Source organism: Barbus barbus (genome assembly GCF_936440315.1).
Source record: "Barbus barbus genome assembly, chromosome: 29".
NCBI classification, from domain to species: domain Eukaryota; kingdom Metazoa; phylum Chordata; class Actinopteri; order Cypriniformes; family Cyprinidae; genus Barbus; species Barbus barbus.
Window position 1 is genome coordinate 25,916,963 of NC_136757.1, and position 18,846 is coordinate 25,935,808.

At 36.5% G+C, this 18,846-nt stretch overlaps 1 protein-coding gene across 5 annotated transcripts in view; it reads left to right on the forward strand.

Annotated features, from left to right (window-relative positions):
• The window catches only part of LOC306849688 (cyclin-dependent kinase 16-like), a 34,253-nt gene that overhangs the window by 11,051 nt on the left and 4,356 nt on the right, over positions 1-18,846 (forward strand). For 3 of the 5 annotated variants that reach the window (XM_079384915.1, XM_079384917.1, XM_079384916.1), the window contains exons 2-16: positions 125-305; positions 6,231-6,395; positions 8,602-8,735; positions 9,101-9,226; positions 11,266-11,322; positions 11,423-11,537; positions 12,013-12,107; positions 13,075-13,137; positions 13,261-13,384; positions 13,685-13,805; positions 14,627-14,724; positions 14,838-14,943; positions 15,076-15,118; positions 15,739-15,829; positions 16,168-16,245. In XM_079384915.1, coding sequence (XP_079241041.1) covers positions 185-305; positions 6,231-6,395; positions 8,602-8,735; positions 9,101-9,226; positions 11,266-11,322; positions 11,423-11,537; positions 12,013-12,107; positions 13,075-13,137; positions 13,261-13,384; positions 13,685-13,805; positions 14,627-14,724; positions 14,838-14,943; positions 15,076-15,118; positions 15,739-15,829; positions 16,168-16,245 — 1,537 coding nt within the window. In that variant the 5' untranslated portion in view covers positions 125-184. The remainder of the gene's footprint in view (positions 1-124; positions 306-6,230; positions 6,396-8,601; positions 8,736-9,100; positions 9,227-11,265; positions 11,323-11,422; positions 11,538-12,012; positions 12,108-13,074; positions 13,138-13,260; positions 13,385-13,684; positions 13,806-14,626; positions 14,725-14,837; positions 14,944-15,075; positions 15,119-15,738; positions 15,830-16,167; positions 16,246-18,846) is intronic. The other 2 variants (XM_079384918.1, XM_079384919.1) reach the window with 1 other exon arrangement.

Sequence of the window (18,846 nt, forward strand, 5' to 3'; positions counted from 1 at the left end):
TAGTCTTAAGAGGGCGGCGTCCTTGAAAATGCATGACTTTGCTGTGTCCAGTAATCACAGAGGATATCAAATGAATCAGGAAGCAGTGTATAACGTTTTGCTTGTGGATTTGTGTCTCTGACAGGGCGGTTGAACAGTGGCAGCCCCTCCACCCCCCTCATCTCGTCCCCCCATACCCCCACTGATGGACCGCATGAGGAAGATCAAACGGCAGCTGTCCCTGACGCTGCGAGGGGGTAACAGCGGGGACAAGACCTTGAGCGAGACCATCAGCTCTCAGGACACAGGAGCACACAGTGATTCCGGTATGGTAAAATTCACTTTCTTGCAATGCAACGCGAAAGCCACACTTGATTTCTAGTGCAGAACGTGGCATAGAGCGGATTACTGAACATGGATGCGACTGTATTTGATCGGTACAGCATAGAAGAGTGCCCATTAGGGCTGCACGATTTGGGGAAAAAAAATTATTTCAGTTTTCTAATAAAATTGCTATTTAAAATGCGATTTTTAATTGTTTGAAAATGTTTAATAAATACAAATGTATATTAATAATAGAAGATAATAACAATTCTTATTAATAAGTTCCTAATAATAATTGTTATTTTTATTATTATTGCCATTATTATTAAATAAAAAATACTAAATAATATCTAAAAAAAAATTGTATTGTAATATTTCACTGTAAAATAAAAAAATAGTATTTAAGGAAATGCTTTAATAATAATTTTATTTTACAACTGTAAAATTACAATAGTCTTAATTTCTTTTTTTTTTTCTTCAGATTTTGAACCATTAAAGTGCCCCATTATGCCATTTTTAAGGTTGCTAATATTGTTTTATGAGTCTCCTAAAACAGGTTTGCATGCATCCAAGGTCAAAAAACACTTGTTTTCTAAAAAAAATAGCTTTAATTTTACCTAATTTCTAAATGATTCCTAAACGACTCGTGCGAAGCAGTTAAAAGAATCCGTCTCTCTAAACCCCTCCTTTTCGTGAGCCCTCGCTGCTGTGACATTATGCAAATGTGTTACTTCGTGACGTACAGCCGTAACCGAATAAGATTCGAATTCCTAACGACTCGTTTAGGCGATTGTGAGCCGACTCTTTTTTTTTTTTTTTTTTTTTTTTTTTTTTGATAGACAAAAACTTTATATATAATGCACTTTCGGCTTCACAACTTTGCAGAAAGTTTGTGTTCACATACTGCTACATGACACGCTGCATGAAAGGTAATATTCAAAAAGGCATAATAGGGGCACTTTAAACTTTTATTTTGACCAATTAAATACTAGGGATGCAGCGATTAACCGGTTCCGCGATTAACCGCGCTTTAAAACGTCACGGTTAATTAATCGTAAAGGTTTCGCAAAACCGAGTGTTTCTGTTGCACGGAGCTGAACTGTTGCAGCTTGTGCAAAATGAAAACAAAGCCACGCTAGTGGTGCACCAGCTTCAAATGACGCGCTGCTTATCAGAGACACGGAGGCTACTACACTAATTATATTAGTGACAGAGGGACTAAACAGCAAAGCTTTATTTCCACCAGAGAAATGCCTGTCGATAGTAGTGTGCAGGGCTCCACAGTGCGAGCATTTCACTCGCATTTGCGACTAAAAATAGATGTGTGCGAACTGGAAAATGTATTTAGGAGCACAAGTGCGAATACAAAAAAATAAAAATACAAAACAGCCTAACTTATACAGTAGCCTATAACAAACATATTAATTTATTCTTCTTTATTTATGGAAAAATTGCGATGCAGCCTCATATGATTACTTTAGAACTTTAAAAAGGCAACGGTTTAATTTAAATGAGCACAGATGAGAAGAAAAGCGGAGCGAGTTAAAGTGAAGACGCGCTGAATGACGCACATTCGCCACTAGAGGGCGCTGCCGCTGCCGTTACCCCGGTAACCCAGTAAACAAATCAGCTGCGCTACTTTCCTAAAACTGTGTAAATAATGTTTCACACTCAGTCATTTAGATATTTATATTCGCTTTAATCTTCACAATAGCATCAAATAATTCTCACTTAAAGACTTAATGAGCTATTTATTTTCAAACATTGTTTCTAAGCTAAAGCATGGCCCATCCACTGATCTATAATAGAGAACAGTGGGCCTATCTATATATCAACGACTGATTCGTTATTATTGTTCAGTAACACAAGGTCCATTAGTTCACATGAAAAAAACAATGACTGTATTTATTAATAATGCTATCTTAATTTCAACTTTTAATAATACATTATAAAATCAAAAGTTGTCTTAATATAATTCAATGGAGCTAACATTAACTAACATAGTTGTATTTTTTATTAATCAACATTAACAAAGAATATTAACTACAATTAGCTATTGCACATTTTTAGTTAATGTTAACCTGCTTTAACTAATGTTAACAAATGGGACCTTACTTACCTATTGTTCTTTCGTTCATTATTTTCAAAAGAGAAATACTGTCATGGATGTTTACAGAGCAGCGCTCACCTTTTTTAATTCTAATGGGAGAGATGGACTTTTGTTTGTTGTTTGTTTATTATTATTTTGTGCTGTATTGTTGGTTACTGTGTTATTTCTATTTCAAAAGCCAGCAATAAATAACACTTTAACATCTAAAGAGTGTTCATGTGATTTTATACATTAATGTTGGGAAATGAATAAATGCCTAATAATCGTCATAATCGTAAAACCGTGATTATTCATCAGACAATAATCGTACCAGCAAAATCTATAATCGTTGCATCCCTAAAATACTTGGAGGCCATAAAGGGATAGTTCAGCCAAAATGAAAATTCTATCATTTAATTACTCTCCACCTGTTCCAAATATGTTTTATTGTCTTTCCTCTGTTAAAAAAGAGAAAAAAAAGATATTTTGAAGAATGTTGGTAACCAGACAGTTGACGGTAGCCGTTCACTTCCACAGCATTTCTTTCCTCACTATGGAGGTCAATGGCTACCGTCAACTGTTTGGTTGCCAACATTCTTCAAAATATCTTTTTTGTGCTCAACAGAAGAAAGAAACTCATATGAGTTTGGAACAACAGAGTGTGTAAATGATCACAGAACTCTTTTGTTGATAAGCGCTTCTCGTTACAAGTATGTGAAGTTGGTTTGCGGATTGTTAAAGTGACCTAAACTCAACCAAGCTGCTCTGAGATGCTACAATCACATGTGTATAATGAGCCAATTGCGTGTATGAATGCAGTGCCTATATTTATGTAATTAAATATGAATATTTGCTATTTGATTATAGCACTAAGCCATATGGCAGTTTCAGTTTTATTTTGATTAATCGTGCAGCTCTAGTGCATATGGTGATTGCATTATTAGCTTATCAGTAAACCTGCATGGAATCTGCATCTGCAGAATTCCACAGAACTCAAATGCTTGTCATGCATAAAATTATTTTCTTGCTTGTTTGTTTAAAAAATTTTTTAGGATTTAATGCTACATTTAACACCGTTTATAATGTTTAACTCCATTCCGCCATATTCCACAAGTACAATTGATGCAGAAATTGTCCAAACCTGGCCGACTTATCTGTTTAATGATGACTAATCAAAGTTAGTGTGATTTTTAAGCATATCTAACAAAACATTACAACATAATTATGTTTCATCTCTAGGTAGTCCCAGTCATTCCTTCCCGATATTGGGACATGCATGAAAACTCTGTGGCATGTAATATTTCAGACGCTCATAACTAGAGTGTATGTGTTTGTGTGTGTGTGTGAGAGCATTCTTACCGGAGGGGATAAAAACAGCTCAAATTCAGCGCCATCTGTACAATCTGCTCCAGGGTTTTATATAATGGCAGCCAGAAAGTTGCCAGAATTGTTGCAAATGGCTACACTTCAAAAAGAGCATTTAGTCTGTCAGCAGTCCACTTTAAGTGCCGTAATTCTCAGCATGTTGCGTGTAAAAGATAAGTTAAATTGCTAATTTCCTCTTTATGTTTATTGGTTAATGTGAGATCTGTGGCTTTTACTTCAGCTGCTGTAAATTTGGAACAGAGTAGCTATGAATTCTAATACACTTAATTTTCAGCAGTGTTTCCTGTCACTGTTCAGTGGAGGTGCTGTATTTGAATCTACGGCGCCATGGCAAAAGAAATGACATTTTACCTGAGTTGTGAGTTTGCCGTCCGAATTGTGATAAGACAAAGACAAAAAAAAGTGCATTTTCTATTGTGTTTTCTTTGCTGACAGCATGCAACAGAAAATCCAATTCAATTTATGACTAAATCGTATTTATATAAGTGTATATTTCAAAGGAGTTTTGTTATAAATGTTGTTTAAGATAATTCTGAAAAAAAAGAAAAAAAGTTATTGGAATTAGTGTTTTGTTTAGAAAAACTGATTTACAGGCACAAAATCTCTCTTAAAGGGATACTTCACCCTAAAATAAAAGTTCTGTTATTTTCTCACCTTGTATGCCTTTTGGTCTGCTGTGGAGCACAAGGAAAGATATTTTGAGTTTTCATTTTAGTGGAAGTTCTCCCATAAATATTTGGAGCAACAATATGGTTTGTAAATAGTGGCATAATTATCATTTTTGGGTGAACTATTCCTTTAAGGAAGCGTTAATGCTAACGTGCAACTGCATTTGCTACGTGCTTAACCTCCATAATTAGATGCATTTTAAATTCAGCAGGAAATTACAGTCGTGGTCAGAATTATTGGCACCCTTGGTAAATATGACCAAAGAAGGCTCTGAAAATAAACCTGCATTATTAATCCTTTTGATCTTTTATTTTTTTTTAAATCACAAAAATCTAACCTTTCATTGAACTAAAACAATTGAAAACGGGGGAAAATCCCATTCATATTTACAATTTTGAGTACTCCAGGGGGATTATGAACATGAAATTATCCAGCCATGGCTTCCAGTTTCACAGAAATATAAATAGGTCCAAAGTGCTATATTTCAAAGAATTCTGAAAAGAATTTGTATTTGTGAGTAGCTTGCACTGAAGAACATACAAGTCATTTAAAAAGCAAGTAATTGGGGTTGATGTTTACTTTAAAAGTCCCAATACTCTCTAGAAACAAGTACAAAGCTCAAGTCTGTGCTTTAATCCATGTGGTTTCAAGTAAGTTTTTCAGCCATTCGTCATTGAATGCATATACATTCACCTCTGCCTCTCTTCGTGTTGCCTGCCAGTGTGATACGGGTATGCAGCATTAAAGCATTGCATCAAAATGAGTTTTAAAGCCAGTCTATTCGTTATACCCAAGGACTGGCTATGGCTCTGCGTGCGTTGAGCTAAGCTACTGTCTCCTGCCTGCTGTTACCCCCTCTGACCAATCAGCATGTGTCTTCTAGCATGGCTTCCCATCTCAAGCTAACTGCACTGACAGATCTTGCTTATCTCAGATCCGACAGTTTCAACGAAACGGCTTCAGTTTGACATCAACCTCATAACCGTTTCACCCAAGTCGATAATATATATGTACATGTTATATATTCTAATTACCATATGGCAAATACATCATCATATTGACTCCGCAAACCCATCTCATTCTTTTGTAGTGTGTTTTGGCATTTCTCCAAACCCTTCACAAATTTGAAATGCATTTGGCTTTCATATGCTGATGAATCGATGCCCTTGTGTGTCGTTTTAATTGCCACCACGGTGCAGAGCATCATTAGAAACAATTACCGGCAGCGAGAAAATGAATTTATCAGTGTCGTTGCTTAATAATTGTGGCCCTTGTAAGTCATTTACTAACACTGAAGATGTTCCTTGTAAATTGAACTTTTTATTTTTTAAATAACATTTTTGGAAAAATGATTGCATGCTCTAAAATTTTACTCTTTCTGTTTTTAATTTAATATTTCCTCTCTTTTTTTTTTTTTTTTTTTCTTCTCGTCCTGTGATTTCTTCCTCCACCCCTCCACCCCCCCCCCCCCAAACCTTGTTTTTATCCTTTTTCCTTCTTCTCTGTTAATCACAAACACTTGCTACCCAACATTACCATTTCTTCCGAACCATATCATTCATTCCCAACCACTTCTTCTTTCCTTTTTATCTCCATAATACACTGATCTTCTTTATTCACCCCTTTTCCTTTCACTTCTGCTCCATTTTTTTTTCCCTATCCATAACACTCAATTCCATTATGTGTCCCGCCACATTTACATTCTCCTTCTCTGCCCTTCCCCCCCTTCTCCTCGTCCTCATTTCCTCTGTGTGTCGTCGTCCTCCCCTCTCCTCCCTCCCAGAGGCCATGCCAGTTGGCGGCAGTGGTGGTCTGCGGGGTTCAGTGAGAGGTTCGGGGGGTTCCTTCAGCATGCACTCCCTCCTGCAGTCCTACAGCAGCGCCCTGCGCAGACCACGCAGCCTGGGCCGCAGTCTCAGCTCCTATCTCAACCACACCACGCACCTCGGTACATTCACATGCACGTACACGCATGCACACAGAGGACGAGAGTGTGATGTGTGTGAGGTTGCACAGTAGGGATGGGAATCGCAAGGAATTTGATCAGTTTTGTTTCCGATTTCGTGTTCCTTATCTTTTCAGTTAATGATTATTGCATTCACTTCCCTTGAAGGCCTGTTGTCAAACAATGCGATCATTTTAGCAGAACAGTAATGACAAAGCAACTTCTCTGTCTTTATTTTTCTTATAGGAGTAGTTCACCCAAAAATGAAATTCCTGTCCTCATTTATTCACCCTCAAGTTGTTCCAAACCTGTATGAATTTCTGTTGTCTGCTTCAAAAGACGATATATTGAAGAATGTGGGAATGTGTGCTGGTTACTATTGACTTCCATTAATTGGACAAAAAGATCAGTCTTTAGGGACCAGAAACTGTTTGGTTACCTACATTATGGATTTCTTTCTACAGCGGAAGAAAGAAATCCATACAGGTTTGGAATAACTTGAAGGTGAGTAAATGATGACAGAATTTAGTTTTTTGAGTTAACTATCCTAGCAAAGATAGGAAAGATACAATAATATTTTTCCAGAACTGTATACTTGTTTCTGATTGTGCAATTGCTTCTGATCTGTTATTACTGTTCTACTGAAATGAACAGTAATAACAGACATTAATTTTATGATCTGATAAAATTAATGTCTGCAAAACAGCATATGTATCCTGAAAAGGTGCATTTAAAGGTGACTTTTTAACTGCAAAAAGCAATGGACTGCTTGCTTAAAGTAAATATTGAATTAAAAAAAAAAAGTGCTTTTTTTTTTTTTTTTTTTTTTTTTTTTTTTTTTTTTTAGGACTTCTATCCACATCGATGTGAGAGTGCAGAAGTTTTCAGACCCTTAGTGGAACCGAACATCATAAAATTATTTTATTGCATTTTCTTTAAGAAAAAGAAACCAGTTCTTGATTCCCAACCTTGCTGAACAACTGGACTCTCGTGAAATGCAGCACAGCATACACTATTACAGTGGTTCTCAATTGGTAGATTGCAACTCAGGGAAAAATGGTGTTAAATGCAAATGATAAAATGCAGCTAACCGTATAATTATGCATAAGTAGGAGAGCAAAATAAGTGCTTATCAAGAGGAGAAAGACACATTTACCATATCTTTTGTTTTTGAAGGCCATGCATCCAATCAGACAATACAGTATTTTCGTATTATTACCATTGTCACTTGGTAGAAGATAACTTATTGCACCTTTCAAACAAATCCAATCCAGTTGGTGTAAACAAGCAATTTAAACAAAATAAAAGCAGTGACATTAACACAAATAAATGTTGATAAAGCAAAATGGAAAAGAAATAAATGGTAATGATTTAAATAAAATAATCATGAATCATGGGATTATAAATCATATAATTTGATAAGACACTACATAAAAGCCAGAATAAATAAGTGGGTTTTCATGCCCTAATCTTGAAAGTATGAATAACATTCATGCAAGGTAAAAGATAATTCAACCTAAACCACATCGTTTATGGGCTGCCAAGAGCATAAAACTATTCTAAATTCAAGAGAAATGTGAAAAAATGTTGTTCTTCATTTTGCATTTCAGTATTTGATTTATTAGGACATTTTTGTTTAATTATGTGCTACTGGTTTGCCTGGGTCGCTTCTTGATGTCTGATGTAAAATCTGCATCCTGAAGCAAAATCAGTTGAGAACCACTGCACTGTTATACACGGATAGACAGGCTGTGTGTGTGTGTGTGTGTGTGTGTGTGTGTGTGTGGGGAGTGAGAGGGGGTGGGAGGTTGTGTTATGGTTTAATGGGGGGGATGGGACAGGGAGTGAATAAATGAGAGTGGAAGATAATGACTTCTATTTTTTTTTTCCTTTTGTGTGGGTACGAGACGGATCTCCTTTCAGAGCAGCTAAGTAGTTCCTCAGCTGTAGTGTGGTATGAATCTCAGAGTCATATAAATGCATCAGAGACAGACAGATAAATGTGCAAGAGATGCATTTGGAGAGTGTTGCAGGCTCACAGATGATACATCAGCATTACTTTGGTTTTAAAATAGAATAATCAAGTGGTGGAAAGACGTTTAGAAACATCAAATTTGATTTATTCAATACATTTTACCAGTATCATCTGAATCGTGACGTCGGCATAGCATGCCAATGTTTGTGTGTGTGTGATTGTCTATAAATGCAGAAATCGTCCATGAGGATGTAAAAATGGGTTCAGATGGAGAAAGCGATCAGGCTTCGGCCACTTCCTCTGATGAGGTGAACAGCCCTGTCCGAGTTCGTCTGAGAAACAACCCCGGTCGCAAAATTTCCACAGAGGTATGTTCATGTTTCTGACCATGCTTTACTTTTTTTCTAGTCAGTATTTTTAGAGTGGGACACTGAATAATACATGACGTGTTTGGTAATAAAAACATGCAATTTTGCATGGCTTAGCTTTGTTTTTGTTTTGTTTGCTTGAATTAAATGGTGTACCACGTAATAACCATTAGCTTGTTTGTTGCTACATCACTTGCGTGTGACTAATGGTGCATTGTGGGTACTGAAAAGTCTCCATGGCATGGTACCCATCAGTTAGATGACTAGCCTGCGGGCCAGATGGGTTATTACTGTTACGGAGTGTAACGAAAGCTTTAGGCCTTTACTAATAATGGTTTCCCCCCCTCCTCCTCCTTCCCTCTCAGGACATAAACAAACGTCTATCTCTGCCTGCCGATATCAGGCTTCCTGATGGCTACCTGGAGAAATTCAGCCTCAACAGCCCCCTGTTTGACAAACCGCTCAGCCGGAGATTACGCAGAGTATCGCTGGTAATGCCTCTCCGTGGCTTTCTTTCTGCAAACCTCTTTCCTTTTTTTCAGCTTCTGCTTGTGCCCGATTTTCTGCTCAAATCCAATTTGTGAGGTTGTTCACCTTTTCAGTGTGGCCCATGTCATATTAGTCTAAAATATTTCATATGATAGAATCTATCCATAACTAATCATACAAAGTGAATCCAGTTAGAAATGATAGAAATCAAAATGACCAGACTGTATATACAAGATGTGGAATTTTTCATATTTATTTAAAGGAGAAAATTGACTTTGTGATTTATAAATAAATATGTTCTTGACTGCAAAACTTAGTTAGAATATCCATTAATGGCCATTTAAAAAAAAAAAAACTGTTCATAAAATGATTTATTTTTTAATCAAATATCAAATTGAAAGGTTGTATATTATTATTTGTATTTTTATGTTTTTCTGTAAAAAATGTTTTTACCAATATTATTGCATTATTTTATCTTGTATTTTATTATTATTATTATTATTATTATTATTATTATTATTAAAAAAAAAGATTATTTCTGAGTTCGCCATAAATATAGCCCTTGATCCTGGTGTAAAATCAAATAAAGTTTATTTTATTTATTTAACATTTTTATTTGGACTTGCACTTTTAGACTCATGCCCTCCATTTTCCGTCTTTGGTTTCTTTTGCCACCAGTTCTTTTGCTCGATCTTTCATTCTTTGTTACTATCTCTCTTTGAGTGTCTTTTCTCTTCTCCTTGACTTGTCTTGTTTGTTCAGGGTCACATTATCAGTGCTTTGAAATCATTGTGAACGCACAGACAAGACTGACTTTCACAGCATGTCTCGCTGCTAAAACCTTCTCAAAATATTAGTGTCGCACAGTGTCACAGGAAAATGAGTGAGCCTCACAAAGAAATGGCCAGGTCATATTTCACCCCAAAAATAAAAAGGAACACACCAACTCTATTTTTCAAAATAAAACTGAAGCCTAGTTTTATTACTTATTATAGAATTATTCGTTTTTTTTTATTTATACATTTTATTTTACATTATAACATTATTCATGAAAATTAAGCACGTAAAGATAAAAGCACATATAGACAGCAATACAAACTAAATCAATCAATTAAATTCATTACAAAAGATTAGGCATTTAGTCCTTGCTTAATTGAATCATATGGATTTTTTCCCCACATTAAGTTACTGAGAATTTGAAAGGGTCAAAACTGTAATTTGTCTGTATATAAAGTCACTGTGCAAAATAGAGTCCTAAATAAGTCCTATTGGGACGAGATATGATCTGGACATGTTCTGAACAGTATTCTTGACAAAATGTAAAAATCATGTTTTTAATTCATTATTATGCTATACTACGAGTTCAGCTGCCCTTGATATGACACACAAACCCAGACCGTGATGTTTATTCAGTGCTGTTGACACACGCTTGATTTGTAATTCATTTAAACACTTCATTTGTTACACTTCAGTTGTTCCCTATTTATTTTGGGGAGGGATATTTTAGCTCATGTTGTCTATGTGTGTTATATAAACCTCTATGCCCAGCCCAGCCGTCTGAAATGGGTGCATTCTAATGAGTTCACATGATTGCCTTTGAAATAAAAAGTCGTGACGTATTGTCAAGTATGGTGACCCATACTCGAAATTGGTGCTCTGCGTTTAACCCATCCAAGTGCACACACACAGCAGTGAGTAGTGAACAAATGCACACACACACACACACACCGTGAACACACACCCGGAGCAGTGGGCAGCCATGCTGCGGCGCCCGGGGAGCAATTGGGGGTTCGGTGCCTTGCTCAAGGGCACCTCAGTCATGGTATTGAGGGTGGAGAGAGCACTGTACATTCACTCCCCCCACCTACAATCCCTGCCGGCCGGGGACTCGAACCCGCAACCTTTCGATTACGAGTCCGACTCTCTAACCATTAGGCCACGACTTCCCCCTGTATAAATGTTCTGCCCTGTATCCACGTGTTGTTTTAGTGATGCTTTTTAGGACCATGTTGTGACACTTTTTGTCTTTGTGTGTTTGCAGTCTGAGATTGGATTTGGGAAGTTGGAGACGTATGTAAAACTGGATAAACTAGGAGAGGTAACTTCATAGTCCGTTTATCATAGTACCTCTGTTCCAAAACAGCATTTTAATGCACCATAGTCACGTTACTGTGCATTGTCATCTTTTTCTCTCTCAGGGCACCTACGCTACAGTATATAAAGGCCGCAGTAAGTTAACGGATAACCTGGTGGCTCTGAAGGAGATCCGTTTGGAGCACGAGGAAGGAGCTCCATGCACTGCCATTAGAGAAGGTGAGTGACAAGTATGCCATAGTGGATCAGCACTAAAATTAGATCACCAAACTACTGCCCCAAATTTCCCACATGCTTGCGCAGTGACAGACATTTATAATTTTATATGTAGGGTGTTCTAAACTAGCTAGTGATGCACTATCGAGAGCTTTTATTACATGGTATTTCAGCTGGGTAAAGGGTTTTAAAATATGGAAAGGAGAGCTTATTTGCAACCAGCCACCCTGCAATCCGTGATTAAGATAATTTACACATCACGTCAGTCTCAAGGGTACAGTAGCAAAAGTCTGTTTAAGGTTGATTATGTGTAGGAAAAAAATATTTTTTGCAGCTATTTTGTAGTAATGTTTGCTTCAGGCTAACTTTGTCTAGCTTGTCGTTCGTCGTTGTCATTTCGTGACTATTCATAAAGGTGTGTGAAGCACTAGAGGTCATGTGTTTGAGGAATAATCTGTCTCTTTCTGTGCCCCTCTAGTGTCTCTGCTGAAGGACCTAAAACACGCCAATATTGTGACTCTTCATGACATCATCCACACTCAGAAGTCTCTTACGCTCGTGTTCGAGTACTTGGTGAGTCACTCACATGTGTAGTATTTCACTGCACTCGGTACACTTTTTAACTGTACTTATGATCTCACACACAGTCATCTACACACCAGCGTTGGAGAAGCTATTTGGAAACCGTAGCTTGCCAAGTTGCATGCCGCTCATAATTTGAAGTAGTTAGAGTACAGTCAAATTTCTCTCGTCCAAACAAACGTAGTTAATTAAATTGAAATTATTTATGGATGGGATATGTCTACATAATAAAAAAATTAAGTTCTAGAGCAGATTTATCTAGCACAAAACCAAAGATCTTAAAATGACAACAATGTCATATCTAAATGAAAAACTAATAAATGTGGCCCTGGACCACAATTGATTTATACATCATCCGGAAGCTGAATAAATAAGCTTTCCATTGATAGGATAGGACAATATTTGGCTGAGATTTGAAAATCTGGAATCTGAGGGTGCAAAAAATCTAAATATTGAGAAAATCACCTTTAAAGTTGTCCAAATGAAGTTCTTAGCAATGCATATTACTAATCAAAAATGAAGCTTTGATATATTTACGGTTAGAAATGTACAAAATATATTCATGGAACATGATCTTTACTTAATATCCTAATGATTTTTTTAATTTTGACCCATACAATGTATTTTTGGCAATTGTTATAAATATACACCAGCGACTTAAGACTGGTTTTGTGGTCCAGGGTCACAAATAATAATTAAATTCAGAATTAAAATAAATAATTTTAAAATAAAAAACAATCTAAATAAATAAATATTTTTGTTTACCTGCATGTCATGTAACAATTAACCAACATTAGAGAAAGTGAATGTGCTGTTAATTTAAAAAAATATCAAGTAAATGTTTTAGGGGATTTGGCTACAAAAAAAAGTTTGTGAATCTCTGCCCAGGAGAATATAAGTTTTATATAAGTTACACAAGTTTTATATAATATACGTAATGACTTCCTTTATCTCCTAGGATAAAGACCTGAAACAGTACCTAGATGACTGTGGAAACTGCATTCATATGCACAATGTCAAGGTAAGGCCTCTTTGACAAATGTCTTTCATTTCTGTTTCTCATAATCGTTCTGTTGCACATGGCAATCATAGACAGTGTTCTTATTATTCATCTGTGTGTTTTTTTTTTTTTTTTCCATCTCAGCTGTTCCTGTTTCAGCTGCTGCGAGGTCTGAACTACTGTCACAGACGTAAAGTTCTTCACCGAGACCTCAAACCTCAAAATCTCCTGATCAATGACCGCGGGGAGCTAAAGCTGGCTGACTTTGGTCTGTAACATACAAATCTGCTGTAACTAACTCATCCTTGCTCTTACTGTGTTCTCATGGTGTGGGTGGTGGTGTTAATGAAAACCAGCTGCCCACTTACCTACTCGAAAAACTTAACCTCAGGTTGCTCCAGTTGCTTGGTCTCTGTAATCATTGTACTGTTGGTTTAGCTAAAAGCACCTAGTGTATTAAACATCTGGTAGGGCTTAAGTGGATGTGTAATATCTTGTAAAGCTCTACTAAGCTTTCTGAAATTGGTCAAACTCCTTTTAAATAATTAGTTTTTTGTTTGGTCTTCAGGTCTGGCACGAGCAAAATCAATTCCCACCAAAACCTACTCCAATGAGGTGGTGACGCTTTGGTACCGCCCCCCTGACATCCTGTTGGGTAGCACCGACTATTCCACTCAGATTGACATGTGGTGAGCATTATTTATTAATAATTATTTAATAATTTGAAGTGCCCTTTTTTTTTAGCTTTAATTTATTTTTAGTGTTAGTTTTAATACTTATACTAAAACTTTATTTCAATTAGTTGCCAAGATAATATTTCTGGTTTCCATCTAAGTATTTTAAGAACAAGTTTTTCATCTAATGTTTATAATGTTTTTTTATTTAAGCTTTATTTCAATTACTGAAAATGATTTTTAACTCATTAAGTTTTAGTTAACAACACTGCTGATTATCACTTTTGAAAGTGTTTTTTTTTTTTTTTTTTTTTTTTTTTTTAAATCAAATTATTTTTTATTCATGATTTAAAAATGTTTTAATGGAAAATTCAAGCTTTCTTCAGGTTTTTTTTTTAAATATTGCTATTGCTGCCATGTATGCCATGTTACAGCATGCGTTCTTGCATTCAAAAACAGCTAGATGTAGTGCAGCAGATGTCAAAAACTGTTTTGAACTTGACACAGCCCCTGAAGAATGCAACAAGACATGATGCAATGGCCAAAAGCATCCATCTAACACATGACATACATGGCGGCAATAGCAAAATGAATTTTCCATTTAAAAAAAACAATGAACTAACTGGCAAGTAACTGCAATAAGTTGAATTAACCTTGTTAATTCAGTTCAGACTGCAAGCTCACATCTCTGTAAAATCATTTCTTGTACCATGGTGTTGTGGATTCAAATAGTGAGCTAATAATTGGACTCTGTGGTAAAATCAGAGCACACTCTTCTTATGTCATAGCTTCTGTGGGGGTGAACTTGAATTGAGTTTTAATGAGTCTCATTGCAGGGGTGTTGGCTGTATCTTCTACGAGATGTCTACAGGTCGACCCTTGTTCCCGGGCTCCACGGTGGAGGAGGAGCTGCACTTTATCTTCAAACTGCTTGGTACCGTTCTCTCACCCACTCTCTCCTGCTCTCTCTGGCTCTACGTAGATCTGGCAGTTTGTCTCCGTGTGTGTCACTGTGATATTTATAAACCCTCCTGCGTCTTTTCATAGGTACACCCACAGAGGAGACCTGGCCCGGAATAACCTCCAATGAGGAATTCATGTCCTATAACTACCCCCGGTACCGCGCCGACTGTCTCCACAACCACACTCCACGGTAACGACAGCCGTCCTCTGGGCCTGATGCCTGAAACGAGCATCGCTGCTCCTGTAAAAAAAAAAAAAAAAAAAAAAAACACGTTGTTGGAGGTCTTTTACTGAAGTTGCATTATTTTTTGCATTATTGCAGATTGGACAATGATGGAGTTGAACTTCTGTCAAAACTGCTGCAGGTGATTTGTGTGTTTATCAACTAAAGTCACATTAACTTGTATAGCACTTAATACAGACTGTACATATAATACAGACTGTTTTTAAGCAGCTTCACAGGTAAAAGTAACAGAAGCAATGTTTTAAATTTTAAATATGAGACAAGTTCTGCTCTAAAGTTAACATTGTTAGGCTACCATTGGCATTTCATGGAGTGTTTTGGTAAATTGTAAAATAACTGTTTTCCATTTGAATATATGTTAAAATGTCATTTATTCCTGTGATGCAAAGCTGAATTTTCAGCATCATTACTCCAGTCTTCAGTGTCACATGATCCTTCAGAAATCATGCTAATATGCTGATTTGAAACATTTCTTAGAATTATCAATGTTGAAAACAGTTGTGCTGCTTAAATATTTTCGTGAGAAGTATTTTTTTTTTTAAAGACTCATTTATTATTTCAAAGAAGACTTATTTGAACTGGAGATCTTTTGTAACAGTCTTATAAACGTTTTTCACTTTCCCTTTTGATCCATTTCATACTACCCTCAACTTTTGAATAATAGTGTATAATAATATTGTGTTTTTTAGTCAGTTGTTTAGTTTAGCATATGTGCTTGACTAACACTGAACTTTGTCTTAGTTTGAGGGGAAGAAACGGATCGCAGCAGATGAAGCTATGAGACACCCATACTTTAACTGCCTGGGAGAGAGAATTATCACACTGCCAGACAGTGAGTTCACGTACACACACACACACACACACACACACATCTCCTTCCACTGAGGAGATTTATGATGGTGCCAGATAACAGATTCATGTGCACACACACACACCTCACACTGACAGATAGAATGATTAAAGTGCCAGACAGAAGTCTCACACATACACACTTTACTTTGAAAGACATTTAATTCCACCGAGCCTCTATGAGCTATGGTGTATTTGCACTGAATCAAGTCGGTGTGTGATGAAATAAGCTTGCACAGATTTTCTGACCCCTAACATTATATATCAGCCCTAAGTTTTAGTTCAGCGTGTTAACATAACTGTTCAATTTCTCCCTGCCAGCTACATCAATATTTGCACTTCAAGAAGTTCAGCTGGAGAAGGAGCCTGGAATGAGGACGAATTCCCTGTCAGAATCAGGTAAAACTACAAAACACAAATGTCAGATGAATGATGATTCATGCTGATAGTTTTGAGCTTCATCCATCAGTGCACCGTGTGTTTATGACCTCTCTGTATATGGCAGCACGTCAACTGGCATTACTCTCAAACAGTCAGAATTTTTATAGTCTTGTTAAAATCTTGCTGACATTTATCTCAATCTGGCCAAGAACGGTCCAGAGAAGGGCTATAAATTAACCAACCGTGTTTTTTGTGTGACATTTGAATGTAATTCTGGAGGATAAATCTGAAATCAGACAAAATATTTGCTTAAGAATATTCACTTTTTGTCTCAAAAACAGCATTAGCATTGCTATTTTTGTCACAACTACTGAGTAGTTCTTCATAGCACTGATTTTAGCAGCTGTATATTTGTTTTCTGGCAGACAGACACTACTAGTTAAATGTTTAGACACACCTTCTTGTTCATTATTTTTACTGTCAACATTTTACAATAACAGTAAATTAATTACAAAAGAAACACCAACTGAAGAATGGTAATGAAGGTGCTCACATGTATCCACCTTATTTTTGCCACGAGTGGGCATGGCCATTTGTAAATTTAATGTGGCTGGCTTCTGGTGTCATTCGCTTCCAGCTATTTTTAGCTGTAGAAAACAGCTGGTTTTGCTGCTTGATATTGCAAATTGGTGTCTTGCAATGTTATTTTAATGTATCATCTTAATTATGAACACACTGGTTTGTAGTGCAAACAGTTTTGCCGTTTACTGCACGTTGTTATTCTTCTCGTTATTTCCCTATAGCAGCTAATGAACCGGACGTCTCACACATTCACAAACAACGGCTTACTTTCCGCATTGGAAAAATCTATTTATGTCATCAACAAAACTGCTTTCAAGCATTTAAGCATGAGTCTCTATATATATTTATTTATTTATTTAATGAATGTATGTAGACTTATGCTTAAATGCTTGTTGATGACAAAATATTGCCAAAGTTTTTATATATATAACACACAGAATCTCACAGAAGTGAGTACACCCCTCACATTTTTGTAAATATTTTATTATATCTTTTCATGTGACAACACTGAAGAAATGACACTTTGCTACAATGTAAGGTAGTGAGTGTACAGCTTATATAACAGTGTCAAAATAACCTGTATACCCCGACTCCCAGAAATTCCATGAAGCCAGCCAGTCAGATAGAGACTGATGTTTTCAGCCAGTTCTTGCTATATTTTTGTATGCAGTATACATGAAATGATTCGACTGAGGCAGAGTCTATCATTTCTATGACTTGGCTGAGCACACTGATCCTATACCATCATCTCAGTCATATTCCTCCCGAATATTATTCATGTTTATCAAATGAGAGATGAACTCTATTGCTCATCATGACACAGCTCATTTTCTGTGCTCTCTCATTCTTCTCACATTGCTCATCTTCTCTCCTAATAGTTGTCTTCTCACCGTGCTGTAGTCAGAGACGCTGGTTTACTCATCTCTCTCTCTCTCTCTTCATATCCCTCATTCTTTCTTTTTTGCTTAATGTATCCTTCATCTTTTGGTTTGATTTACACCTGGTATTAAGATCCCCAAAATGGATTTCAATATCAGATTTAAACAGGATCTCTTTCTTCTTAACATCCATTATTTTCTCTTTATTCTCTATCTGCAATTTTAAGTTTGTTTCTCATATAGGCTTGTTAAGGCACAGTTGCGATGATGCCGTTGCGTTAGAAACCCTCATGAGGGAGCTCTTGTTAAGCTCCATGTATTATGCAGCTCATTCACTGCTAACTTTGTTTTCTGCTCTTGTCTTTCCCACGGTCTCTCTGTCTCTTTTCTCTCCCTGCCTATTTGTATGTGCTTTGATTTATTTTATTTTTTTTCTTCTCTTTGATTTGCCCACTGCTTCACTGCGCTTCAGAGCTTTTGCAAAGATGTCTAAGGTTCCGGCATACCTTAGGTACATATTTGTGGCTTTCTGCTCAAGGCAGGAGGTCACAAACAACAAAACATTTCTTCCCTTGAGTTTCCTGTTCATCTGTACTGTCCAGTTGTACCCTACAGGAATTTATCACATCTGAATCACTCAGATATTTCAAAGAGACATTTTCTCTCTTAACAGAGTGCATAGGTAGACTTTAAGATGCAGTGGACTCATGCACTGCTTGAAATTAGAAATACGTTACTTCCATCACTGAAGTAAATAAGAAAAGACAGACAATACTTTGCACAAGCAGATTACATCAATACATTGACACTCTCATCTACCACGTTTTTCCTTTTCTCTGTATGGTATGATAAGCTCATTAAAATTGAAATGTGCACGGACTTCCACTGTCTGTTTTGGCAATCCGCATGATGTGCATGTCAAAACCAGGGTTGCCATGTTGGTTTTCAGCAAATGGTTAAAACATTTGCAAAATGAGGGATTTTCCTATTCATTGTTGTTTGTAAAATAAACTAAAACCAGAATGTTTTGGTGATCTAAATATATTGGTAATAATATTGGGCTGAGGTTACATAATTCATCTGAGAAACATTTAATGAGACATTCATCCTCATTAAGCATCTATGTTCATAGGCAGGTTCTCCTGTGAAAAAACTCACA